Source organism: Dreissena polymorpha, chromosome 13, assembly GCF_020536995.1.
Source record: "Dreissena polymorpha isolate Duluth1 chromosome 13, UMN_Dpol_1.0, whole genome shotgun sequence".
NCBI lineage: Eukaryota > Metazoa > Mollusca > Bivalvia > Myida > Dreissenidae > Dreissena > Dreissena polymorpha.
Window position 1 is genome coordinate 6,013,462 of NC_068367.1, and position 26,031 is coordinate 6,039,492.

The window sequence follows — 26,031 nt, forward strand, 5'->3', positions numbered from 1 at the left end:
TGGCAAAGTTTCAAACTGAGCAAAGATTGAGGCAAATGTTCTGACTAAGTTACAGGAAGATTGGGCAATAAATGTGGCCTATAGTGTGTTAACGAGATTTGGCCTTGAATTTGACCTAGTGACATATTTTTACCACACATGACCTAGTTTCAAACTCTGCTGATACATGTATATCATTGTGAAAAAATGTCTAACCAAGTTTCATAAAGATTTGACAATAAATATGGACTCTAGTGTTCTAAAGCTTTTCCTTTAATTTGACTTAGTTTTGCACCCCACATGAGCAAATTTCAAAATTAGCTCAGATATTATTGGGCCAAATGTTCTAGCCAAGTTTCATAAAAATTGGGCCATAAGGTAGCCTCTATAATATTTTCAAGCTTTTTTAAATTTGACATTGCAGCCTAAAGACAAATGTTGACACCACACAACCAATGACGGACAAAAGGCAATAACTTGACATGAGCAAGAGCTAACAGGATAATAAACAAATGCGGAGCATTAATCTCCGTCCAAGTTTGTAATTTTCAATAACACATTACAGTAATGCCTCTCTGGATCTCCTTACAAACAACACGGACTCTTGAAAAGATTAGTTTTAAAATCAAAACCAAATTCTGTTCACTGTGTGTCACTGGCCAAAATATTTATCTGACATTCTCAGCTAATCAACAGCAAATCTTTGTATATAACTTATTGTGTAAAGTTTCTGGTTAAAGTTCTTGGCAGGGTTAACAATAAAACATTTAATAGTAACAATTATACAATTGAATAATGCAAATAGACTCATACAATTTAAATGCTAATAGAAGATAAACTAACAACTGAATTCATTTACGCAAAAATAAACAAAACAAGCGTAACAAACAACCACATAAAATAATTATATATTTATCTGACATTCTTAGCAAATAAACTGAAAATCCTCAGCAAACATGTAAATTTTACAATTATACATTAAAATAATTCAAATAGTATTTAAAATACAAAAACAATAATTTTAAAATAACATTTAACATTTATATATATAACATTTTAAATAAAATTAAAATGCAAATAGAAAATAGACTAACAAGTGAATTCATTTAACTTAAACAAAAATACACAAAACAAGTGTAACGAACAACCATATTAAATAAATATATACGTATACAAATATCTGACAAAAATGCGTATTAAATAAATCTCAAGTATGGTGACAGCTATAGGTCACAATGTTTGTAGTTTTTTTTACTGGCAATGACAAAAATGTCACATGGAAAAATATATACGATACAATTAAAAACAACAGATCAAAGCAATATACATACTAATAGCAGCTACTTGTATATAAATACATCATACATTGATACTGAGCTGAAGTAACCAAAAGTATTAACATTAACATTTCTTATAAACAAATCATCAAACGTTTTCAGTTTAAAAATTGTACCATGGAGTAGGCATCCTGTTTTTATATTCATTTGAATAAAGTAAAAACACGAAGAAATTTCAGGTTGTCAATTTCATGGCACAATAAATAAAAAGAAACACAAGAAAATATGTTTGAAATGTGCTTAAAATATGGCTCAATATAGGTGCAGAATAGCCACTTTGGAATAAACACAAAGAAATAAGAGTTAAAGTACACAACCCTGTAGTTGAGTGAGAATGCCACTTTGACATAACTTAAGTTTTGAGTGAGAACTTAATGAGTGAAATAGAACATTACGCATGTTTGAAATAAGTGTCTACTTGAACACACAGTTTAACAATTACTTCAAAAAGTTTAACCGAAAAAAGTCGAATTATATAACAATGTGCTACAGCGTTTTTCCTCACCACTTTGGGACCGATACCTGTCAAATTAGCGTCGTTTTCATCCAAATTGGGATATTAACTAATTATGCTGAGAAGTTTATAAAACATGAACAAAGGTTGAGTTGCATATTAAAATCAAAGTGATGAGTGATTTCTTGCAAAAGCTTGTCACTTTTAACAGTAAACAATGAGCTCATAAAACTTACCTTTTGCATGCTGGGAAATTCGTTGTCTGCTAAAATGTTGTCTGCTGAATTTTTAAAATTAGCATTTACTTTGATTTTTTTTCAAAGAATACTATCAGAATAGCAAACAGTTCGGTCCTGATGAAATGCCACGTTCTGTGGCGTCTCATCTGGATCCAAACTGTTTGCAAAGCCCTTCAAAATTCGGTTCCAGCACTGAAAGAGCTAAACACTCTTTTTAACTGCAGATGTGATGTACAGATTCGCTTTCAATGTCTAACTCAAGACTCCAAGCCTCAAGTCCTTGAAAAAAAACTTCCACCAACTGAGCCTGGTTTGCATCAGTAGACTCGGCCATCAAACATGGTCAAATCAACATCTGACAACTATGCCCTTGACTCAATATTTGATACATGATCCTCATTTTTAATTGTCAGAATTGTATAAATGCTCGAGTGATAATTGTTACCATTAATTTGTTTGTCTTTTTCATTTTTACAAAATGGGTTACATACTACTAAACTAGTGGTATAAGAGTATGTCGAATAACCAAATAACTCGATCAAATCGTGGCAAATTACTTAGAAGACTGATGATGGCAACATGGTGTAAACCTCATTGAAATTGTGCATTCCATGCATAATATTGTCGAAACATTTATTTTGACTGATAAAGCCTTCCAACAAATTATTATTTAATTAATTACACACAACTGTTAATTTGTCGTTCTATTCTCAAATGACCATAATTAAATGTGCAATCCCAAACATGCTTTCAAACTTTAATGTGAATGTGAAGTTATCAAATTCTAGCTTTAAATAAAAAAGCGCTCATGTACTATGTGTTGATCCTTTATCCCGATAAAAAGAGCGCGAAAATTAATCTGGATACATGTAGGTACAATGTCATGTTATCCCATTTAAAGCATGGGTGTGTAGATTTTTGTATGAAAACTGTGTACGGTTGAAAATATTGATATCTTGTTATTTTGATTAATAATTTCATGGATCATTTTAACAAAATTATATCCAAAATGATTTGGAATACACATTTCTACTAAATTATTTCCAATCAAACATGCTGTATGTTTATTGTTACGGTCTTTTAGATGAGTCAGTATTAAATCAGTTATTGTACTGCATACAGTACTGATTAAGCAGAACATTAAGACAAAACTGGATTTAGTGTCAGGATGTTGTGAAAATTTTCTGCAAATTTGAAATGTGTTATATGAATTAGGAATTGTTTGTTTTGAAGTTGGTAACAGTGGTTGCATTAGAATAGGTGCCGCTTTATGGTCTAAACTTTATTAAGAGGAAAAACGCTGTGCTATAACACAACCATTTATCAATAATGTGATTTTTGTAAAGCCAGAAAACCAGCAATACACATATAAGCATAGAGCCCCAAACACAGATAAAGCTCCAGATTTCCACCATTTTTGGCAGCACTCTCTACAAATTGGTACATGCCCACAAACAAGCTCAGAACCGTTAACACACAGCAGATTCTAAAAACTGAAATCTTCTTGAACAATTTGGACATCACAGACTGCTTGTTATTCTCTTTCTTCAGTATAATTTCCACATCTTCTTCATGAATCAGATTTGATTTTCCAACCCAGAGACACCCAAACCTGTTGAAGACCTTTCCGGGCAGAAATCTGAAAAGGTTCCTGTGCACGGACCTGTCGACAATTGTTTTCTCGCTGGTCACAAGAACATCTTTGTACTTATGAATGCATGTCAACAACTCCAAGCACATGTCCTCCTCTTGTAGATCCCCCAGAAATTTGGTTCCCCTGTTGAGATGTTCTAAGTGCGTTGCCAAATCCTTCTCATAATCATGTACTTCTTTAAGATACTTTCCTCGCTCAGCTTTCACTTTTGCTACCTTTTCTTCAGCAGCTTTTGCTATCTTTTCAATAATAACCTTTGTGTAAGCCTCTATGTTGACAATAGCTTCTTGTGCTGCTTTATCACTGTCCTTTTCTATCTCATGCAATCTTGTCAATGTGGCCTTAGTATTGTGTACATCAATCTGAAGTTTGTCTAAATCAAACTGCAGGTGTTTCCTCGCAAGCTGCAACTTCTTGGCCAAGGTCATCGTATCATGTTTCCTATGCTTCTCGCAGATACAAGACACACATATCGGTATATCACACGTCAAGCAATACATCTGTAACGCTTCCTCTTTATGTTCGCTGCAGTTCTTCTCCGACGTACCATTAACCCCCAAGTTGCCTGTTTCTATCTTCATAATATTAGGTTGTCTCCCCACAGCGTGGGTGAAGAGCTTGTGCTCGTGGACGCAGTAGCGACAGATGTCAAAGTCACAGTCGATGCAGCGGTACTGAGACACAAGCCAGTCCCGTTCACATATGTTGCACGTTCCGATGTACGGGCGGGACCCAATCTCGTCCTGAATACAGTTGATGTAGAAGTTTGGCGGGAAATCTTTCACACCACCCCTCGTGACGCATACATCGGCTCGACACTGTGGACATCTGTACCATAGCATAATAATTAGACAGTGTTTTTTTCACCAATGGGGCCGGAGCTCTTTTGCTTGGGAAAAATACTTAAAAATTGAAAATGAAAGTGGTTTTAGTATTATTATATTAACTAAGGTTCAACTTATATAGCTGGATAGGGAAATAAAACAAATCTTACAATTTATTTAAAATTGTTCTTTGTTGTTGTTGTTTTTCCTTAGGAAACCTTCAATTGGGAATTTCAGGTACTCATCTGGCAAAAAAAAAAAAGAAATTGGGCCCCAAATGAAACCCACAAACAACATTTTTATAGTAGAGTAAGTCTACCTCGGCCATAAGTCGAGGGGTATAATTTGGCTAGAAAAACTTGGTTTTTTTGCCTTAACTTTGCAATAAGTCGGACATGTTTAAGTGATGTTTTAGTCATGGTTCTAAGGGCTTTTTTACCAGCAGTTGACATTTTTTGGGATATTAATAATAAGAATACATTTCAAACGAAACATTCAACGTTTCAATTATTTATTATCACAAAAAATATATTTTATTGTTCAAAATCATAATAACATATCATTCATTATTTCAAACTTAATATATATTTCACAAATCAAAATTATAATCCCATTTAACGTAATAACTTTCAGCGTTTATATTGTGAGCAGATATTTTTGTATTCAAATGTTAGTGCTATTGATGTGAAAATTCGGTAAAATCTTGAACGCAGAAATTCATTATATGGTCAAAATAATAGTAACTTGCTCTCAAATAGTCAACAATGCTTTCGCCATTTTGCGTGAAACATGTGAATTTACCAACACTCACATCGCTCGCTATTTGACTGTTTCGTTAATTATGAGATACCCGAGGAATATTTTCTGCATTCTGGAAAAAAGTCTTATCTTATAATACCTAGCAGATAATCGAAAGTAATTATGCATTTAATATGTCCAATTACTTTTTTAATAATCCAGGGTGAGTGCGTAATATTATTAAAATCAAACAATGAATTAAATCTTCACGCAGATAAGATCTATTTATTTACGAAACGATTATGCATTAATTGTGGGACAGTTGTGAATAAATAACTGAAACCACACCTTCATCCAATAAAAAAATATACCATGTGAAGTTGAACAATAGCGATTGGTTAAAGGCGTATCCAACCATCGAGTAATTATTTTTGATTGGTCAGAAGTAGTTTGTAGCAGAACTGTTGTGCATATCATTAACGGATAACTATTTTAGGCGTGACGCAATAAAGACAAATGATCGAAAGGATGCCAACACTACACTTTACACTTTGATCTTAGTTAAAAGGCAGACAAGCGATAATTGGTGGCATAAAGACACCTGCACCTGTTGACAGTTTGTATTTACATGGATTAACTTTAAATGGGTACAAGTGTCAGCAGTCGATTTTCTATTGTTCTTAGCAGACAAGGACAATGTATTGATAGACAAGTTGCTATGTATAATTTTCGCCACTTTACTGTATGTCACAAATGTTTAATATTTTCGAAGTTATTTTTACATGTTTTTATTTGGACTTATTTGGACTTATTACGAAGATTAATGAATTAAAAACCAATGTAAACATGAGTATTTTGTTATCGGCGAACATTTAAGTAAAAGACGAGTCGGCCTTACCGTAAATAGTCATCATTTCTTCGCTTCGGAGATTTATTACTTTAAAAAAAAAACGGCACAGGAATGTTTATTTTTAATTTTTATTTAGTTCCTCATCCATAAGTTGAGTTGACTTTTAATCTCAATTTTGGGAGCGTTTTTAGGTTGACTTATGGCCGTAAATTTATGGTAACTGTTCCAAATTTGTGCATTTAATAAGACCTAAGAAAGTTATAAATTATTTCCAACGTAAAATAGTTTTATTTTATGAAGCCTTGAACTAGTAACTATCATTGCAATCCAATGAAGAAATACACATTACAAATAGAATTAAAGGTATTGTTCTTTTAAAATGCTACCTCATTATTATAACAAGAGAGGGTGCAACAAACCTAAAAACTCTGCACGCTGGTGAAGTTGCATTGATAAAGTCAGTGAGGCAGTTGAAGCACACTGTATGGTGACAAGGCAGGATCCTGGGGTCTTTGTACTCATCCATGCATATCGGACACTGCAGCATCCGGTCACGTAAACGCTCGATCTTCTCATGGCCTTGTATAGAGACCTCCTCAGAATACATCCTTCTTATTTCTGAGTAGAAATTGAAAATACACAAATTTACAAAAGCTGGCAATGCATATTGCTCTTCTTCATTTACCAGCCTGCTTCTAGTCTAAAGACCTGCATTCTACAGATAAGAACATTGAATGTGTTGTTTATGTTTTGTAGAGTAAATGGACATGGGCCGCTGGACAAAAGAACACTTAAGCTAATAACAGATCTCAGTAAATTTGGAGGGCAGACATTACATGTAGCTATCTCCTGATTATCCAAGGCAGACAAAAGCAAATATTAATGGTGTAAGGCAGGCAATAGCTCCTTGAACATTTTTGAAGAACAGACAATAGCCCCTTCCTGAATGTTCAAGGGAAGACAATAGCACCTTTACAACTTTAAAAAGAAGACAATAGAAACTATGAATCAGCAAATGCAGACAATAGCCCCTTCATGAATGTTGTAGGGAAGACAATAGCAACTAAATGAATGTTGAAGGGTAGATAATAAATACTGTATGAATATTGTAGGGCAGACAATAGCAACTTAATTAATCATGTAGTGGAAAAAATAGCTTGTTGATAATTTTTACTGCAGACAATAGCCCCTTCCTGAATGTTGTAGGGAAGATAATAGCAACTTAATGGACCCTGTAGTGGAAATAATAGCTTGTTGATAAATTTTTTATTGCAGACATTAGCCCCTTCCTGAATGTTTAATGCAGACAATAGCAAATAAGAATGTTGTAGGGTAGATAATAGCCCTTGCTGAATAGTCAAGGGCAAAAGATAGCCCATTCCAGAAATTTCAAAGGCAGACAATAGCTCCTTGGACAATTTTAAAGGACACACATTTACGTCTTCCTGAATGTTTCAGGGCAAATTATAGCCCCTTTCTTAAATTTAAATAGAAGACAATAGCACCTTCTTGAATTTTCAAGGGAAGACAATAGCCGCTTCCACTCTAGTTCTAAAATGTATTCCTGAATTATAAAATAGACACCACTGGTAATAATCACTTTTTAAACAGCTTAGCAAAAGCTTTAATTTTTAATAGGTGCAATTTACAAGTGCTGATCGAGGTTTTTCTGTGTTAATAAAGTTAAAACAGTAGAATTGTCAAATTAATTTATTGGTAAATATTCAAGAAAAGTGATGGCTTATTACTGATGTCTTATCGTTACAATTTTTTTTTATAAGAAGCTAGTGTCTTGCCTGAAAGGAGATTCCCTAATTACAATGAGCGTTTATGTAGCCTTAGTACAGTACAGTCCACGCGGTTTCCCCAATTTCCCTCGCTACTCCATGGGCAGTATCTCCGAGGGAGATTAAGAAAATCCTGCGATACGCAGTGTTTGCATGATTTGGGACTCCGCAGTTAACGATCGGCAAAATTGATAAGCCGAGGCGGCGGCCCTCAGCGTTGGCTACTCGGGGGAAACTCCATGTTTAACGAGATAACGATCAATTTAACTTTGTTTGACTTCCTGATTTTCAAATAACATTACATTTATTACAAGTACATATATATATTCAATAAAAAAAACAACCAAGATAGATCGATCTCCACGTGGTTGTAGAAGTAGTTGTTGTTGTATAGAAAACTCGTTGATTTACGACAAACAAAACTTTTTTATACTGATACTTACCAATAAATATAATCACAGTTTGCAACATTGTTTTTATTTTGATAATTTAATCCAAAGTTTTCATGTTAGCAGGTGTTTTTTCTATACTGTTCATGTAAACAAATGATCGAGGACCCTATTAAAAGTCTTGCAAATCTGTGTGAATTGACAGTTTGATGTTATTAAAGGAAAGCCGCTTCCTGTCTGAAGGCATAACTTACTCAAGTAATCACGTTCAACGAACGCATAAGGAATGGTTTTAATTGTCGGAACAAAGTCAATTCTCTGCTCAGTAATGCATTTATTTTCTCTTTGTAGGTAGGTTATTCCATTGATTGCTAAAAGAAGGTGGTAACTATTCAGTTGATAGTTGCATTAAATATTCACAGTTGTATTCTAGTTGCGTCAACATTCAAAACAATGTTTGACCAGTAATTATGGACCAAATAGGCAGAGTGACATTCACACATGTTAATCCCTTTTGTCAAAACACTGCAGACAGCAGTCTACACAATAGGTCAGTAGACAGGCTTTGCGTATTTTCATAATGTCAAACACTTAATCCAGTTCCGCCCAGATGTCTTCTTTAATCAGTTTACAGTACAATTACTGTTATAGTAATTACTAGAGGGACCGACAGACCGACATGAGCAAAGCAATATACCCCCTCTTCTTCGAAGGGGGGCATAAAAAAACACGGACAGGGCCCTCAATCCATTTTAGGGGAAGCGGGTTGCTACCCATAGCAGGGGGAATTTTCGCGGCGTTTCCCTGTTTGGGGGATTTTTAACTTACTCTCTAATTATTACATTTGTACATGTTTGCACTATATTCATTGCTTATTTCATAATTTAGTATGTTTGACAAGATTAAATTAAAATAGAATTGAGATATAGTAATCATGAGATATCTATATATTAAAAAAATTTCTTTTTTTTTTAGGGGGAATTTTTCCCCCAAAAAGAGGAAAAAAGTATACTATTCTAGGGGGGAATGTGGCCGAATTTTGACCGTGGATTTGACAGATTGAAGGCCCTGACGGAGTGAGCACATTTTTGGGGGAAAACGCGTGGACTGCACTGCATTTTTGTCAGGAACAGGACTATATCTGCTGACTAGTTATGTTAATGTCAAAGAATGCTTCTTTAATGAAGAAGAAAGCTCTTTCTATCTTCTTATGTTAACCTCTTTTTTCTAAAAACATGGTGCAAAAAATGAAATAAAATAATTAATACTGAAGAAATTATCAAATTCACTTTTGGCACAATGCCACTTTTGTTTAGTAAAACATGTATTTTATATAGAAATAATACTTTGAGTGTGCATTCTAACAATTCAAATTATAATAAAAATGAATATAAATGCAAAACTGAAAAATGATTATTAGTTTAATTATGTGTGTTCTTTTTTAAATTTCTATTTGAAAACCAAATTTATTGTTTCATTATCCGAAAGTACTATCCGAAAAAATATCACAATAAAAGCTAATGAATTTCGAAGAATTACCGAAGAATTGTAACTGAATGAGTAAATATGGTTTACTTCGGAGAATTTAAATACTTTTAAAATAATCACAAATAGTCTTTTTTGATACCTGAATCAAATATTATCACTAAATTATTATGAAATAACAACTTCAGAGCATCAACGTCACAAAACGCTTGTCAAAACATCTTCATCAGCCTCACCAGGAAGCTTGGGTGGACCGACACCGGTAATTTTTGTTGTGCAGAGACTCAGTCTTGTGTTTATTCATGGCTTGATCCGTGCTATTTAGTATTATACAAGTCTGACATAAATACAAATATATTATCCAGCTGATAAGCTTCACGTTGAGTACGTGTTTGCTTACTTTTATTTTCCGAAAGTTGAAAGTGCAACCCAACATGTCCAAGCTCAGAAGCTGAGCAAAACAAGTTATCCGCTACTAGTTTTGCCATGTACTGATGTAGGCTGTTTCCTTTGATAAAAAAGAAGTTATAAACTAACGTTAACGTTTCCTGTATTGAACTATTTAAAGCATGACTGAAAACACTGAAAAAATTGCATACTAGGTCACTAGGCTTTACCTTCCTGGCTAAAGTCAATACAGGTACTGACAGGATACCAACAGCTCCTCGACAAAAAACGCTTTCCTTGTCGGACTGTTGATAAACACACAAGAACCACCAACTACACTGAAAACTTTCTTGACCTCCAACAACCAATCACTTAAAAATCTCCGCGAAGTACTGCCTGGCATAGCGGATCATGATGCCATCTTTATAGAGTCCAGTCTTCGCCCAATGAGAGTTTGTATGCCTCCAAGGAAAGTGCACCTGTACAAGAAAGCTGACTTTGACAGGCTCAGAGATGAACTGTCTGCCTACCTACATGAGTTCATTGAAGAAACTGCCAAGATCTCAGTCGACCACACTTGGAAGGCTTTCGAGAACAAACTGAAGTCACTGATCAGCAAGTACATCCCAACGAAGACCCTCTCAGATCACAAAGTCCAAAAACCATGGATCACAAAAACAATCAAGTCTCTCCATCGAAAAAGGAACAAACTTCACTCAAATATTAATCCACTGGTTCCCTTAAGGAAAGACGCCGATATCTTCACGCTAAGAAAGAAACCCAGATACAGGAAAGACAAGAATACTGGAGATACAGCACGGGACTTACCTCGATGCTCGAGTAATCGCAGGTTTCAAGTAATTCAATGGTAATTTCTTTCGCTGTTTCGGTTGGTTTCTTACCGCAAACGCTGTATTTACATGTAAGACGGTGCTTGACAATGAAACGGCTTTGTAACCTCAATTTATCGAAAATCGCATGTTTGAGTTATTGCGGGTATTTGTGTATAGAAATTAAAGGGATCTTTTCACGCTTTGGTAAATTGACAAAATTGAAAAAAGTTGTTTCAGATTCACACATTTTCGTTTTAGTTATGATATTTGTGAGGAAACAGTAATACTGAACATTTACCATGGTCTAATATAGCCATTATATGCATCTTTTGACGATTTTAAAACCTAAAAATTATAAAGCTTTGCAACGCGAAACAATTGAATAATTTGGAGAGTTCTGTTTTTGTCGTTAAATTTTGTGAAACTACGAAGATTGCTTATATAAGGTATAAAATACGTCAAGTATGTGTACTCGGCGGAATAGCTCAGTAGGCTAAAGCGTTTTTACTTCAGGACTCTGGCAGGACTCCAGGGGTCACTGGTTCGAAACCTGCTCCGGGCAATGTTCTTTTCCTTTTTTTAATTTTATTCTTGATTTTTTACTGGAGCTTTTACGATCCAATGTTTACATTTATCAATATAAAGCATTTAATGAATAAGTTAAAAAAAGCCAAAATCTGTGAAAAGGCCCCTTTAAAGGAAATTGTTAGGGACTTCCTTTAATGCTCGAGTAATCACCAGTTTTCGAGAAATCGCCAGCTTGAGTTATTGCAATTCTACTGTATATCAAAATCTAATTGAAGTCGATCTTACCAATATGGAACAACACTCGAAACAGAAACAATTTTGGAATTACCGTAATTACTCTATGTTTTCGGACACTCTAAGTTTTCGGACACCCCCTTTTTTAGCAAAAATAATTATTTTTCATGACTCTTAATTTTCGGACACACGATTTTTCGTCCATTATTTATGTCTCTAAGTTTTCGGACAGAATATTTTACAGCGCTATTTTAACAAATTTTGGTCCTGTTTTCGATATCTAATGACACTTCGATCATGGGGTTTTACAACCAGATTAACATCATAAAACATGGAAGGTGCATTCCTGAGGGCAACGGACCATTACATTGCGTTATTGGGTAAATAACCTTATAAACCGGTATTAAACAATGGTTTCGCCCGATAGCATAAGTGTTATGACACTTACCATGGGCAGTACCAATTAACGGTTCAATTATCTACCGCAATGGTCCTACCCCTTCTAAGTAAAATAACTGTGACAAATACTAAACGCTTCAAAGTGTGATGCACATAATTGCAAGTTTCAGGAACAATGAAAGGTGCTAGAAAACAACTATCTGAAATGAACAAACAAAGAATTCATAGGTTGCTTTTTTTGGTGTTAATTACAGGTTCATACTAGCGAGTATCCGTACGTCACATTCTCATCTTTGAACTCGTTGGTCAAAGTACAACCTTGTAGTAATTTTTAACCAGGTTTTTAACCAGGTTTTCCGAAGGAAAAAACTGGTTATTAGATTGGCGAATGCGGGCGGGCTGGCTGGCTGGCTGGCTGGCTGGCGGGCGGGCGGAACAAGCTTGTCCGGGCCATAACTATGTCGTTCATTGTCATATTTTAAAATCATTTGGCACATTTGTTCACCATCATTGGACGGTGTGTCGCGCGAAATAATTACGTCGATATCTTCAAGGTCAAGGTCACACTTTGAGTTCAAAGGTCAAAATTGGCAATTAATGAGCTTGTCTGGGCCATAACTATGTCATTCATTGTGAGATTTTACAATTATTTGGCACATTTGTTCACCATCATGGGACGGTGTGTCGCACGAAAGAATCACGTCAATATCTCCAATGTCAAGGTCACCACAACTTAAAATAGATTTATTTTGAAACAAACTTACAAAGGGGGTTAATTTTGTTTGTTCATTTCAAAAGTTCAGTTTGAGTTGTCTCCCTTAATCAGATTTTTTTTCACAATGAAAACCTGGTTTTGTGACAATTTTGTTCCTTGTCTGTCAAATAAATTAAGCATTAAAAATTATTTAAAATGCAGTGCAAATATATATAACTGTAATTTATACTATACGGCATGGTATTTTACAAGCGCATACTATTACCGGTAGTGGTTCATACAATTGACGCTATTTTCGGACACTTCAATTTTCGACTCTAAATTTTCGGACACCTGCATTTTGTGAATATTTTTCGTATCTATGTTTTCGGACACGATAAAATTAATTATTTTTAAGTGTCCGAAAACATAGAGTAATTACGGTACATCAAATCCTTAAGGAAAGATAATTGTGGGGTAGCCCCACTGAAGGACAAAAGAAAATTACATGACAATCCAACTGAAAAGGCCAACATCCTAAACAGACAGTACCACTCAGTCTTCACCAAGGAGGACAGTTCAAGCATCCCAACACCTGAGGGCGAACCATCACCTATCATGCCAGACATAGACACCACCACAGAAGGTATACATGTCCTTCTCAGGAAACTTAATGTACAAAAACCAGCAGGGCCAGATTTAATTCCTGCATGCATCTACAAAGAGATGGCAGACCAGTGTGCTCCTTTCCTGAATATTGTTTACAGGAAGTGCCTATCAAATGGCAGTTTACTAGACGTGTGGAAGACTGCCCTTTTACAAGAAAGGGGAAAGGTTCAAAGCCAGCAACTACAGGCCCGTTTCACTGACCGGTTACGGCCTATAGCATGTAAGATGCTAGAACACATTAATGTTAGCAACATAATGGGTCTCCTAGATAGACATGCTATACTCACGGTTTCAGGAGAAGATGGAGCTGTGAAAATCAGCTACTGACACTGACCAATTGCTTGTCCATTCCATGGCCTGCCATAAACAACATGACCCTGCTGTACTTGATTTCAGCAAGGCCTTCGATCTGGTGCCACTCATTCGTCTGCTAACCAAACTCAGCCAGTATGGCATCAGGGACAACATCTTGAAGTGGATTGAAGCCTTTCTGACAGGCCGCACACAGAGGGTAGTCGTTAATGGAGCAACATCCGAGCCAGCACCTGTCATCAGCGGAGTCCCCCAGCTAAGCGTCCTCCGACCCATTTTTAACCAGGTTTTTAACCAGGTTTTCCGAAGGAAAAAACTGGTTATTAGATTGGCGAATGCGGCAGGCTGGCTGGCGGGCGGGCGGAACAAGCTTGTCCGGGCCATAACTGTGTCGTTCATTGTCAGATTTTAAAATCATTTGGCACTTTTGTTCACCATCATTGGACGGTGTGTCGCGCGAAATAATTACGTCGATATCTCCAAGGTCAAGGTCACACTTTGAGTTCAAAGGTCAAAAATGGCCATAAATGAGCTTGTCCTGGCCATAACTATGTCATTCATTGTGAGATTTTAAAATCATTTGGCACATTTGTTCACCATCATGGGACGGTGTGTCACACGAAAGAATCACGTCAATATCTCCAATGTCAAGGTCGCCATGACTAAAAATAGATTTTTTTTAAAAACAAACTTACAAAGGGGGTTAATTTTGTTTGTTCATTTCAAAAGTTCAGTTTGAGTTTTCTCCCTTTATCAGATTTTTTTTCACAATGAAAACCTGGTTTTGTGACAATTTTGTCCCTTATATTTATTGTTTTTATCAATGACTTGCCACTACATGTCACATCCAGAGTAAGGCTATTCGCAGGTGTATTGGGAAATCAATTCGGAAGAAGATTGACAGATCCTACAAAATGACCTGATAAAGCTAGCTGAATGGGAGAATCAATGGGGTATGGACTTTCACCCAGAGAAGTTTAGCATTCTCTGTTTTCACAGAAAGAGGAACCCAATCATGTTCCGTTACTCCCTGAAAGACTATACCCTTGAGAGTGACTCGACTACCAAGTACCTGGGAGTGACCTTGTCCCAAAACCTTTCATGGAACCACTATGTGGACATAGTAAAAAAGGTTAATAACGCGCCACTCGGCTTCCTGCAGCGCTACATAGGCGTCAGCAATAATAAGTACACCCTTGAGTACTGCTCCACAGTGTGGAATCCCTTTACAAAAGACGTGGCATACAAGCTTGAGATGATACAGAGGAGGGCTGCTATATATGTAACCAACAGATACCACAACACCAACAGCGTACCGGTATACTCCATGATCGAGCACTTGGGGTGGGAGATGCTTGAATCACGACGGACCAAAGCGCATCTCACCATGCTGTATAAAATCGCCAATGACCTGGTAGATATTCCAGCCATCCATTACTTTATACAAGCCCCAAACCACCCTAACGATCATGACAAGAAGTACCACCATTCTTCTACATCCACATCCTACCACAAGAATTCTTTCTTCCCACGCACTATATCCGTTTGGAACCACCTCCCTGCGACAGTCGCAAAGGCCCCTGACTTGGTATCCTTCAAGCAGGGGCTTTCCTCACTCACCTTCTAATCACTGTTATGTGCCCAGCTCCAAGTAACCCCTAGAGATCCCCATTGCTGTGCCGGCTGCGGCTACAGTAACCGGAGAGGTCTGGGTTGAAGAGGTGAAAACGAAGCTGGCTAGACTTTTTACTATGTCTATACATGTAACTATCAAATCTCTTCTATCTATCCTATCTTTTCACACTTCTCTCTTGATGACCTAGCACCATCAGTCGCGTATTAATCAAGTGTGATTGATACAAACAATATTAAAAAATACAGGTGTCTGAAAATTTAGAGACAAAATTTACAGGTGTTTGAACATTTATAGAGGCACTCTAAAGTATTGCATTGAAGATAATTGGATACATGTATGCAATTTGTAAAGCGTCCATTGGTTCAACAAATAATAGCACATGCTTCTAAAATACCATGCCATATAGTACAGTCAATCTTGTGGATGCGACCACTTCTATTAAGCAACCTTTGTCTTATGCGACCATTTTGAAATCCCATGGAGCTTTTTCGCTATATAATGATATTGTATTCAGCAACTTTTGTCTTACGCGACCAGCGACCGCTGATTTCTATGTATTTTGATGTCCAAATCTTGATTTAAGCGACCACTAGGAGGTAAAAGTGGTTAATGTATTGATCTTTCAGGGACAAATCCGTGTTAATTGTTTATCTAAGCCGATAAGATGTACTGTTACACCGCTGCTTTGTTTTCACACCAACCATTATGATTATGCTTTGTCTCGTTGACAGGTTCTGACCGGTATTGTTGTAGACTGCATATCAATTTATTGAGTTCAATAATAGAGGAACGTTTTACGCACAGTCTACAGCTTAAAAAGTTTACTATGTGGAACGTTAAGAGACAACGCCGATTTTTCTCGAGTATAGATAACAGGTGCAGAAACAATGCACTGTACGCGACAAACATTTCCTGAGAAGTGCGGAAAATAAACTTTTAATTGGCAACATCTGTTGAAATCCGTACATTACCAATTTGTAATTATGCTAATTAGTAGATATTTGTTAGCCAATCACATTGTTATTTACTTAATAAATTTTCCAATCAGGTCTGTTTGTTTGTTTTCAATTGACGTGTTTTAATTTTTTCAGCTCATTATGTATCATAATCGAGTCAGATTTCCTTAAGCGTACATGCAGAAATTAAAATGTCAAAACGAAAAGTGTTAACGTTGAACGAGAAAATTCAGGTTTTGGAATTGTCAAAGAGTAAAAGTGCACTTAAAATTGCAGATGAGTTTGGAGTCGGTAAAACTCAAATTCAGAACATTCTTAAGCGTTAAGCCGAGGTGCTTGAAGACGTGGAAAATTATGTATCAGGTGAAAAAAAACGCGAAAAATATTTCCTTGTCTATGTTGTTTTTGCAAATAAATATATTGTACACACAATTCATTTATAATATATGATAATTTATAATAAGTGAAAAAATAAAACAAATTATAAGTAAAATATTGTTTATGTATTGTGTTTATATTCATTTTATTATAAAAGTTAAAATCATTGTTGACAAAAGAGATTATTCTTCATATAGATTAAAATTGAGGGTAAGCATTCTTCCAGAATGGCCTTTTTTATTTAAAGACCATTTTATTAAGAGACCACTTTTGATTACTCCCTTAAGTGGTCTCTTAATACAAGATTGACTGTATTAATTACTTCTACATATGTTTCACTTTAACTTGTTTGGTGAAACCATTGTCTATTACATGTATACATAATTATTTACCCCAGAACACAAATGTTATGATCCGTTGCCTAAAGTCATTAGTCTGCCAGGTTTTATTACCTTAATCTGATTGCAAAAATGCATGATCGAGACTTCATCAGATTGGCGCAACAGAGAAGCATTCTGGTAAAAAAATATTGTATAATAAACTGTCGGAAAATTAAGAGTAATTAGTTATGGACGAAAATCTGTATGTACGAACATTTAGGGTCATGAAAAATAAAAATAAAAATTTACAATAAAAGGGGATTGTCCGAATATTTAGAATGTCCATAAACTGAGAGTAATTACAGTTATTTCAACACAATCAGTTTAATATGGCTCAATTTTTAAGCAAAATAACAACACTTTTTTACCTAGTGTCGCACATAACTAAAAAGGCATTACTGCTATTTACAAACATATTAACTTGCATGTGAATTCGCGCACCTTTACATTTTATTTCAGGTTTTTTTATATATTTTTTTATATAAGTGGAGTTTTCAGATATTCAGGACATCTTGGGGCATCAGTCTTCTACACCTGTCCAGTTGAATATATTTAATAAAATTCTTCTTTGTTTGGAAATAAATTGTAAAGTTAAATGTCACAGAGCGTATAACATCTTGGACATAAACTGACAATATATAAGTCTGAACATTCTTACAAGTCCATTTTGTGATAACTTATACTGCCAATATTTTGCCTAGTCATGAATAAGGTAATATATTGAATCACTACTGTTAAGCTAGGCAGTAAAGATCTTAGTACTAAATTAAAAGATACTGCAAAATAATTATTATTTGTGGTAAATTAATTTTCCTTGATTTAGTTGGCAGATGGATCAACAAATATAATATCCCAACAAACCATTTATCCCTATATTAATTTGGGCAGTGTAATCAGGTATGACATGTTCTGCTTTTATTGATTGTTTTGTTTAAAAGAAGACTTCTAAAGGATAATCCATTTCAGGCAGAAAGTGTTATACCTGATAACCCTGTGTTGACTGCAGAGCCTAATCTGGGACAACACTTTACGCACATGCATTAAGCCCAGTTTTCTCAGAACAAGGCTCAATTATTCTGTTAATATTTCCAGACATATTGATTGGACTGGTGCTACCCTAGAATGCTGCTTTTGGTGTCTTCCTGCCTTCTGGTTGCTATGGTGACAGGCTCACCAGGTGACAGGTCATATGTGTACCAGAAATGCCTGAACAATTGTAAGCAGAGAAACTGCTCAGAAGAAGGATTAAAAATATTCAGGTATTTCATGTACTGTATTAGAACCTCAGCAAAAACAATTAAATTGTAAATACTGGTTTGCATATTCATTTATACTCTTTGAGTTCTTACCTGTGACATAAGAGTTATTGTATACACCTTCATGTGGATGGCATGTTTTTGACTGCTTGAGAGCTGATTTGCTGATATGATTACTCAGAAGATATTGAAAGCTGGCATCATGTTCGTTAAAGCAAATTCAATAAAGAACTTTGTCAAAGGATACACATGCAATTACGGTAAACCAGGGCCGTACCCAGGAAATGTTTACTGGGGGGGCCCAAACGGGGAGGGTGCGGGAGGGGCAACCCCTCCAGAATAGATTTTTTTATTAGGCACTGTTCAAGGTGAATTTTAATGCATATAGAAACATATGTTGTGTTATAAATTTATGAATATATAACAAGTAAATCAGCACCTTTCTGAAGTCTAAAGCTTAAACCATTACGGGCCGTCCATAAAGTTTGTCACGCTCAAGGTGGGGGGAGGGTGAGTGAGAAAGTGACAGTTTGTGACATGGGGGAGGGGAGTCAGGCCATGTGTGATTTCACACATTCATTTTAAAAAAAATGTATAATTTATTTATTATTTCTTCAGTAGAATTTAAAAATAATTTTCAAAAAATTGTGAAACATTTGAATTAGTTTTATGTCAAAATAAGACGAATTGCGTATCTCCTGATTCTGTTGTTCGAATGTTTAATAGGCAACTTGGCTGGGCCGGCTTATTCAATAGGCACAACCTCCACACAGATTTCAATGACGAAATAATTGGACTGTTCCATTTTTAGTTAGTAAAGGGTTGAAAGAAAATCTAAATTATAATTTCGTTTTTATTAGAGGTTAACACGTGGATAAATATTCATACTGCTCATCGTAACAACCCTACAGTTATAAAAGCCTGTAATGTGAAAGTTCTTTTACCGGTAAGTGAAATTTTAATACGGTTTAATAGTGAATTGAGTTTTAGATTAAATTTGAATTAAGTATTAATTAAAAAAAAAAATGTTTTAAAGTGTGAGTTTGTGACGTACTTTAGGGAAGGGGGTCCAAGATTTTGTAACAGTTTGTGACATGCCGAGGTAAAAATGGTAAAAAAAAAACGTGACATGCTTTATCAACGACCCCTTGGTGTGAAATTCACACACATGTTTAAAGCTTTAGATTTCAGAAATGTATTACACTTTATAAAGAAGTTAAAGCATCCTTTGAAACTAAAAAACCTTTATTATGAAAGTTAACATAAAGTATGACTGTAGAGGTGGTTTGATTTCAAAGAGAAAATACTACTATGGTTATATGTCAGAAACTGCCATATAACCTACTAGTATTTTCTCTTTGAAATCAAACCTCCTCTATATAAAATTTCAAAATAAATTCATTATAAAATGTTTATCATCTACAAGACAGTTTTCACAGAAATGTTTAATAAGCTATGACTCTAGAGGAGGTTTGAATTCAAAAGAGAAAACACTATTATCGTTCAGACCTACGACCTACTGTATCAGTTTCATCCATTCGCTGTTTCTCTTTCCTTGTCCAATCAAACGACGTGTTACACCCACCATCAAAAGATGAAGCATTGAGCACAATGGGTAATTGACAGATCGGGGATGTTTGTACAAGGTGATAAGAAAACAATGCCTAGGGGCTTATCTCCACTGGCGAGTAAATTAGCGCTAATCCCCTTGTGTATCAGGGGCAATAAAACACATCTGCACATTTGTATTGCAGGGAAGTGTACTTTGGGCCCTTTCATGTGAGAAAATTTGCAGTAGGCCCTTTATTAAAAAATCATAACTCGACAGCCAGCTCGGGGGGCCCGGGCCCCTGGGCCCAGTGCCTGGGTACGGGCCTGGTAAACTATGTATCTTTGATGTTGGACAAGTGGGGTTATTGTTGGTCACACTACACTAGTGTGAATGTGATGTACAATTAAGGCACACAAATCTGGACCCTACTGGATTTAGTTATGAATGTTAGATTATACAGAAAACTTAAGTGCGAGAAAAAAATTGGGGTCCACTGCAGACACGTGATATATTGGACATTGCGAAATAACAGATCACGATGCAGTGGATCCGGAGTGTACTACTATATTTAACCAAACTAAAATTCCATTATCTGAGCTTGGTTGAATATAATATACAGGGATAACTACGCAAAGAAAACAACAATCTACATCACACCATTAGAAAGCAATTGTTCAGAATGTCAATTGCTCTTTTTGAGAGAAATTAAACAATACTTTAAATATTTGTAGAGAACACATTTTCTTTTATAAAGTCATGAGAGTATTTTAGTTCAAATCTATTATTTTTAGCTTGATTGCATAGAAAGCCTGAGTCTGTTTCCTGGGACTACAACCACTACTTGGTGTCTAAGGAGGACATCTTAATAATGCTGCCACATTGGGGATCAAACCTGTGACCTCTGGGTCACTAGACAGACACCATATCAACTACGCCACTAAGCTCCATTGCAAAGAAAGCCTAAGGCTTATATGAAATGCTCTTGAGTCTGTTTCCTGGGCCTAGAACCAGTACATGGTGTTTATAAGGAGGAGATCTAAATAATACTCCCATATTGGGGATTTAACCAGTCACTAGGGGGTCACTAGGGGGTCACCATATCCACTACGCCACGGAGAGTATTGTCAGTCACACATCTTAGAGACTGACATATACTGGAGTGGTTGAAACAGTAGGAAAGAATGATATCGTATCAGGTCCCTGCCCCAGCAGCTAGGCCCAGTACCAAGAAAATACTCAATTTTTTAGCTCCACTCAGAAAATGAGATTTGAAAACCCACTCAGAGCAGTATTGATAATGTTGGTCAGCTCACAAACTGTCTCAAAACTCAGCTACAAGAATATGCCCATATTCCTTCTCAAAGTCAGGTTTGAGTCAGACTCAAAACTCAAAAATACATCTGTGAACACCAGCTTGAGAATGATAGTCAACCTCGTCACAAAAATTGAAAAAAACACACTCAATTTTGAGAAAGAATAATGACTTAAGTAATTATTTGTTGTACAAGGCCCTGTACTATGTTTGTGTTCAATTCAGTTCCCGGCAGCCCCCTGTTGAGCGACTGATAGGCTGGAGTTGCCATGACGACTGCAAGTATGAGTGTATGTGGCAGGCTGTGGATGCATTCAAGAAAGATGGACTCGATGTGCCACAGTTCCATGGCAAGGTAACGGAACTTAGTGTGATGCCAGAGGTTAAAAGTCCAGAGATAAATATGCCAGAGGAAAAAATGCCAGAAGTAAAATATAAAAAATGCCCAAGGAAAAAATCGCAGAGCTAAAAGTGCCAGATGTTGTATAGTAAAATGGTTTGTTTGAGCAATAATCAGTAGGATATTTAGTATTGAATATATTATATACTTAAAGTCAAAAGCATTGACTAATTTGCAAACATAGAGAATTTCCTTCTTTTGTTTAGATGCTTACAAAGCCATCTGCTGCATATTTATCTAAATAGGGAAAGAGTCGCACCTTTTTTTACACAAGGGCATTTTATGTGACTTATTTATCTAAATGAAGGATGTCAAATACAACGTTAACTTAAATTCTTATCATAAATGTAAAAAAAGACTGTTAAAGAGTTTCTCCAAACCAATTATCGCTTACAAATAAAATAGAAATATCACTTTTTTTATGATTAATAAATCCCTATCAGTAAACATAATCATCATCAAAAACCTGTTTGTTTGTCCCATTGCTTTAATAAATTATTGTCCTTAAAATATAAAGATTCTGCACTGCAACTCCAATATATCACGGTCCGTTATATCGCGTTGTCCAATATATCGCAAAACGGCTATGGCTCCCAAAAATCTGACGAGCATAATCCCCAAATAAAATGTTTTAATCTGGGAATTTGATGAATTAAAATCCGTTTCAAGCTAGTATTTTTCCCTTTTTTCACCAACTTTCATCCAATATTCATAATACAGTTTTGACCAGATTGTTTGCTTACATTGTACATCACTTTAACACCTGTGTACTGCGATAAACAATAGCCCCTCTTGTCAAACATCACAGGTCATTTCGGGTGTTACCATTCTGTATTGAATTTGCTTTGAACTGCCGAAACGCACCAGTGCACACATGAAGGTGTACACAATTATAACTGTAAATGTCACAAGTCAATACTGACCTATCTCAACAATCTGTGTGTGTTAGATACTGTGTAAACTACTTGCTTTTAATTTAGAGGTAAAGATCATCAGTTTGTCAAAATGCACTACTATTAACCCCTGCTTTCCATGCTTTTCATGAGAATGAATGATGTCATTTTTTACATGGGTCTAATTTGTGCATGCATTCTTGAACAATACAACTCGGCAATGTTTTTCGGATTACAAATTTAATTATATGCATTTAAAATTACTCACAAGGAATAATGTTATGTGTTATACCAATGAATAACGTATGGATATAACACGTAATTGAATAAGGTAGGTAAATAGCGTGTTTTGAGATTGCATAACGATGCTAATGCATACATATACATGCATACATAACCTTACAATTTATATCGCGCGCTGGATGTATTACAGTCGCGATCTTTGGACCCCTTCAACTGCGATATATTGGAGTTGCAGTGTATTGCAACAATTTAAATCCAAAAGATTTTAAAAGGAATTTAATAGGATTTTTTAAATAACTGATCATCTATCAGAGCCATGCTCTGTGGGAGGGGGTTCAATGCATGTGTGTAAATTGTCATTCCAGATAAGCATGTGCAGTTCGCACAGGCTTATCAGAGACGACACTTTTCGCCTCAACTGTATTTTTGCTAAGAATAGACTTTTAAACCAAAAATATCATTAAAGTGGAAAGTGTCGTCACTGATTAGCCTGTGAAGACTGCATAGGCTAATCTGGAACGACACTTTACGCATGTGCATTAAGCCCCGTTTTCACAGAGCACAGCCCAAATATAAAATGTTCAATTAGACAAAGTCATAAGTGAAAAAGCACAGAATTGTTCAATACTTAATATCCTAGGAAATATTGCTCAAAACACTTTTTTTCTATATAACATCTGGCATTTTTTCATGTTACTTTTTAACCAGGTTTTCCGAAGGAAAAAACTGGTTATTAGATTGGCGAATGCGGGCGGGCTGGCTGGCGGGCTGGTGGGCGGGCGGAACAAGCTTGTCCGGGCCATAACTATGTCGTTCATTGTCAGATTTTAAAATCATTTGGCACATTTGTTCACCATCATTAGACGGTGTGTCGCGCGAAATAATTACGTTGATATCTCCAAGGTCAAGGTCACACTTTGAGTTCAAAGGTCAAAAATGGCCATAAATGAGCTTGTCCTGGCCATAACTATGTCATTCATTGTGAGATTTTAAAATCATTTGGCACATTTGTTCACCATCATGGGACGGTGTGTCGCACGAAAGAATCACGTCAATATCTCCAATGTCAAGGTCGCCACGACTAAAAATAGATTTTTTTTTAAAACAAACTTACAAAGGGGGTTAATTTTGTTTGTTCATTTCAAAAGTTCAGTTTGAGTTTTCTCCCTTTATCAGATTTTTTTTCACAATGAAAACCTGGTTTTGTGACAATTTTGTCCCTTGTTTATCATTTTTCTTATATTTTTCCTCTCGCATGTTTTCTTCTGACATTTTTACCTACATATGATTTAACCCTTTCCCACTCAAAAGCAAAGTGAAAATGGCTATGTGCAACCAGCATAATACCAGAACAACCTTCAAGTAACTTGCAGTCTGTTAAGGATTTATGCTTTTTGCTTCTCATCAGTATCGTAGGGTTCTAAACAAAGCCTTTAAAAATTTAATCTAGTTAGAAAGGGCTTTAATTGAATTTTTATTTTCTAAGGAACTATACATGCGTCAAAAAGTTGATCTGAGTGGTAAAAGTTAAAGCCCATCGTTTAATCTTGTTTTTGTTTTTATACCATATACCATAGATTATCTGACTGAAATGCTGGTGTATTTTTGGTATCAAACACTAAAAACCCTGTATCTCACAGTGTGAAATCCGTTTTCATATTAAATGGATGGAAAAATTTGACTTTTTGAGGACATCATTAATTTGCGTCTAATTACATCATGATAGCATGTAAACATTCACGTAGTTCAATATATATGTATTCATGTTATTTATATGTTTGGAACCTATTCATTATTTGCTGTGTATTAATATTTGTCTTCAACTTAACATGGCAAATAATAAACAGAATAGTTCATGGTTGAAGTGTTTGGATTTGCAATTGTATTTTTCGCCGCTTTATGTTTTGGTTCACATTTTACTTATTCTTTTAATGAAATCATCATAGATATGAATATATTTTTCTTGTAAAAAAAGTAATACATGTGCAAAGTTGAACATTTTTACCAATCTGCCCTGCTATGGGTCTCATTATCACAAACAAACCTGTGTTAACTTTTCACCACTTAGAAACGTATTTAACCCTTTACCACTTAGATACATAATTAACCCTTTACCACTTAGAAACGTATTTAAGACTTTTCTTACAAGATTCAAGTTTTTAAGGCTTCATTTCCAACCCTTGTATACTAATGAGCAGCAAACAGCATAAGCCGGAACAGACTGTGAGTTACTTGCAGGCTGTTCTGGTTTTGTGCTGTTTGCACATAGCTATTTTCACTTTGCCTCTGAGTGGGAAAGAGTTAAGGATTGCCTAAGCTAAGACTATACGTAACAGGTTGGTTGTATTACACTGGAAACATGGTTATTCATGCGATTAAAAAACTATTGTGTGTGTGCCATCCACTGATAATGCACCAGGATTTTTTATTCCCATGCTTTTAAATGTTTCACCCTAGATACCAACAATGAGAGAAAATAGTTGAACAAAGCCATACTTAGCCATGTGGTTATATTTTTTATATTAATATTGTCTTTTATATTAGTTTTATACTTGAGCTTTGCTCTGGCAAAAACAGACTTTATGCATGTGCGTAAAGTTTTGTCCCAGATTAACCTGTGTAGTCTGCACAGGCTGTTCAGGGACAACTATTTCCTCCCTAAACTGGATTTGGCAAAGAAGAGACTTCCTTTAAACAAAATATACCATTAAAGTAACAAGTGTCGTCCCTGATAATCCTTTGCTGATTGTACAGGCTTATCTTGGGCAACACTTTATGCACATACATTAAGCCCTGTTTTTTCAGAGCGCATAATAATTCTTCATTTCAGTGGCCATTTGTGCGTCTGTGGGGGGTACAGGAGCCCGCCTCTATGCTGTTCTCCCTGATCAATGGACTGGCCCACCTGAGTATATTCTGGTACCGCAGTCGAGTGCCCACCTCAACGGCCTTGTACTACGTGTGGCATGTAGCTGCCATTGTAAGGATCTCATGTATTGTATCTGCTTGTGAATTACCATATCTGAGCTGCGTTCTGCCAAAAACTGGCTTATTGTATGTGCGTTAAGTGTCATCAAATAAACCTGCGCAGTCTTCTTTCACACTTGCAACACTGTCTGATTGTTTCCAAGTGAAGGCAAAAAGTGTTCCTCTGATTAGCTTGTGCAATCTGTGCCTAGGCTAATCTGGTACTACACTTTGTACGCAAATGCATTAAGCACAATTTTCCCAGA

General features: G+C 35.8%; 2 protein-coding genes across 4 annotated transcripts in view; one reads left to right on the forward strand and one right to left on the reverse strand.

Annotated features, from left to right (window-relative positions):
- Positions 1-1,082: 1,082 nt before the first annotated feature.
- On the reverse strand, positions 1,083-9,962 carry LOC127854908 (E3 ubiquitin-protein ligase TRIM56-like). The gene is made up of 3 exons (XM_052390018.1): positions 9,879-9,962; positions 6,495-6,693; positions 1,083-4,491 (listed from the first exon to the last, which is right to left on the reverse strand). The coding sequence occupies exons 2-3, from the start codon at positions 6,680-6,682 to the stop codon at positions 3,333-3,335; spliced, it is 1,347 nt and encodes a 448-aa protein (XP_052245978.1). The 5' UTR covers positions 6,683-6,693; positions 9,879-9,962; the 3' UTR covers positions 1,083-3,332.
- LOC127854909 (post-GPI attachment to proteins factor 3-like) overlaps positions 9,961-26,031 on the forward strand; it is a 33,988-nt gene continuing 17,917 nt past the window's right edge. For 2 of the 3 annotated variants that reach the window (XM_052390020.1, XM_052390022.1), the window contains exons 1-4: positions 10,854-10,991; positions 18,235-18,401; positions 21,488-21,617; positions 25,629-25,778. In XM_052390020.1, the coding sequence (XP_052245980.1) occupies positions 18,265-18,401; positions 21,488-21,617; positions 25,629-25,778 (417 nt within the window). In that variant the 5' untranslated portion in view covers positions 10,854-10,991; positions 18,235-18,264. Of the gene's footprint in view, positions 9,999-10,853; positions 10,992-18,234; positions 18,402-21,487; positions 21,618-25,628; positions 25,779-26,031 lie in introns of those variants that run through there. The other variant, XM_052390021.1, reaches the window with a different exon arrangement.

Bases quoted from the DNA above. Each gene is read 5' to 3' on its own strand.
- LOC127854908 (XM_052390018.1), bottom strand. From the start codon at position 6,682: ATGTATTCTGAGGAGGTCTCTATACAAGGCCATGAGAAGATCGAGCGT. The intron at 4,492-6,494 runs GTTTGTTGCACC...GCTATGGTACAG, and splicing joins CCAGCGTGCAGAGTTTTTAG to ATGTCCACAGTGTCGAGCCG.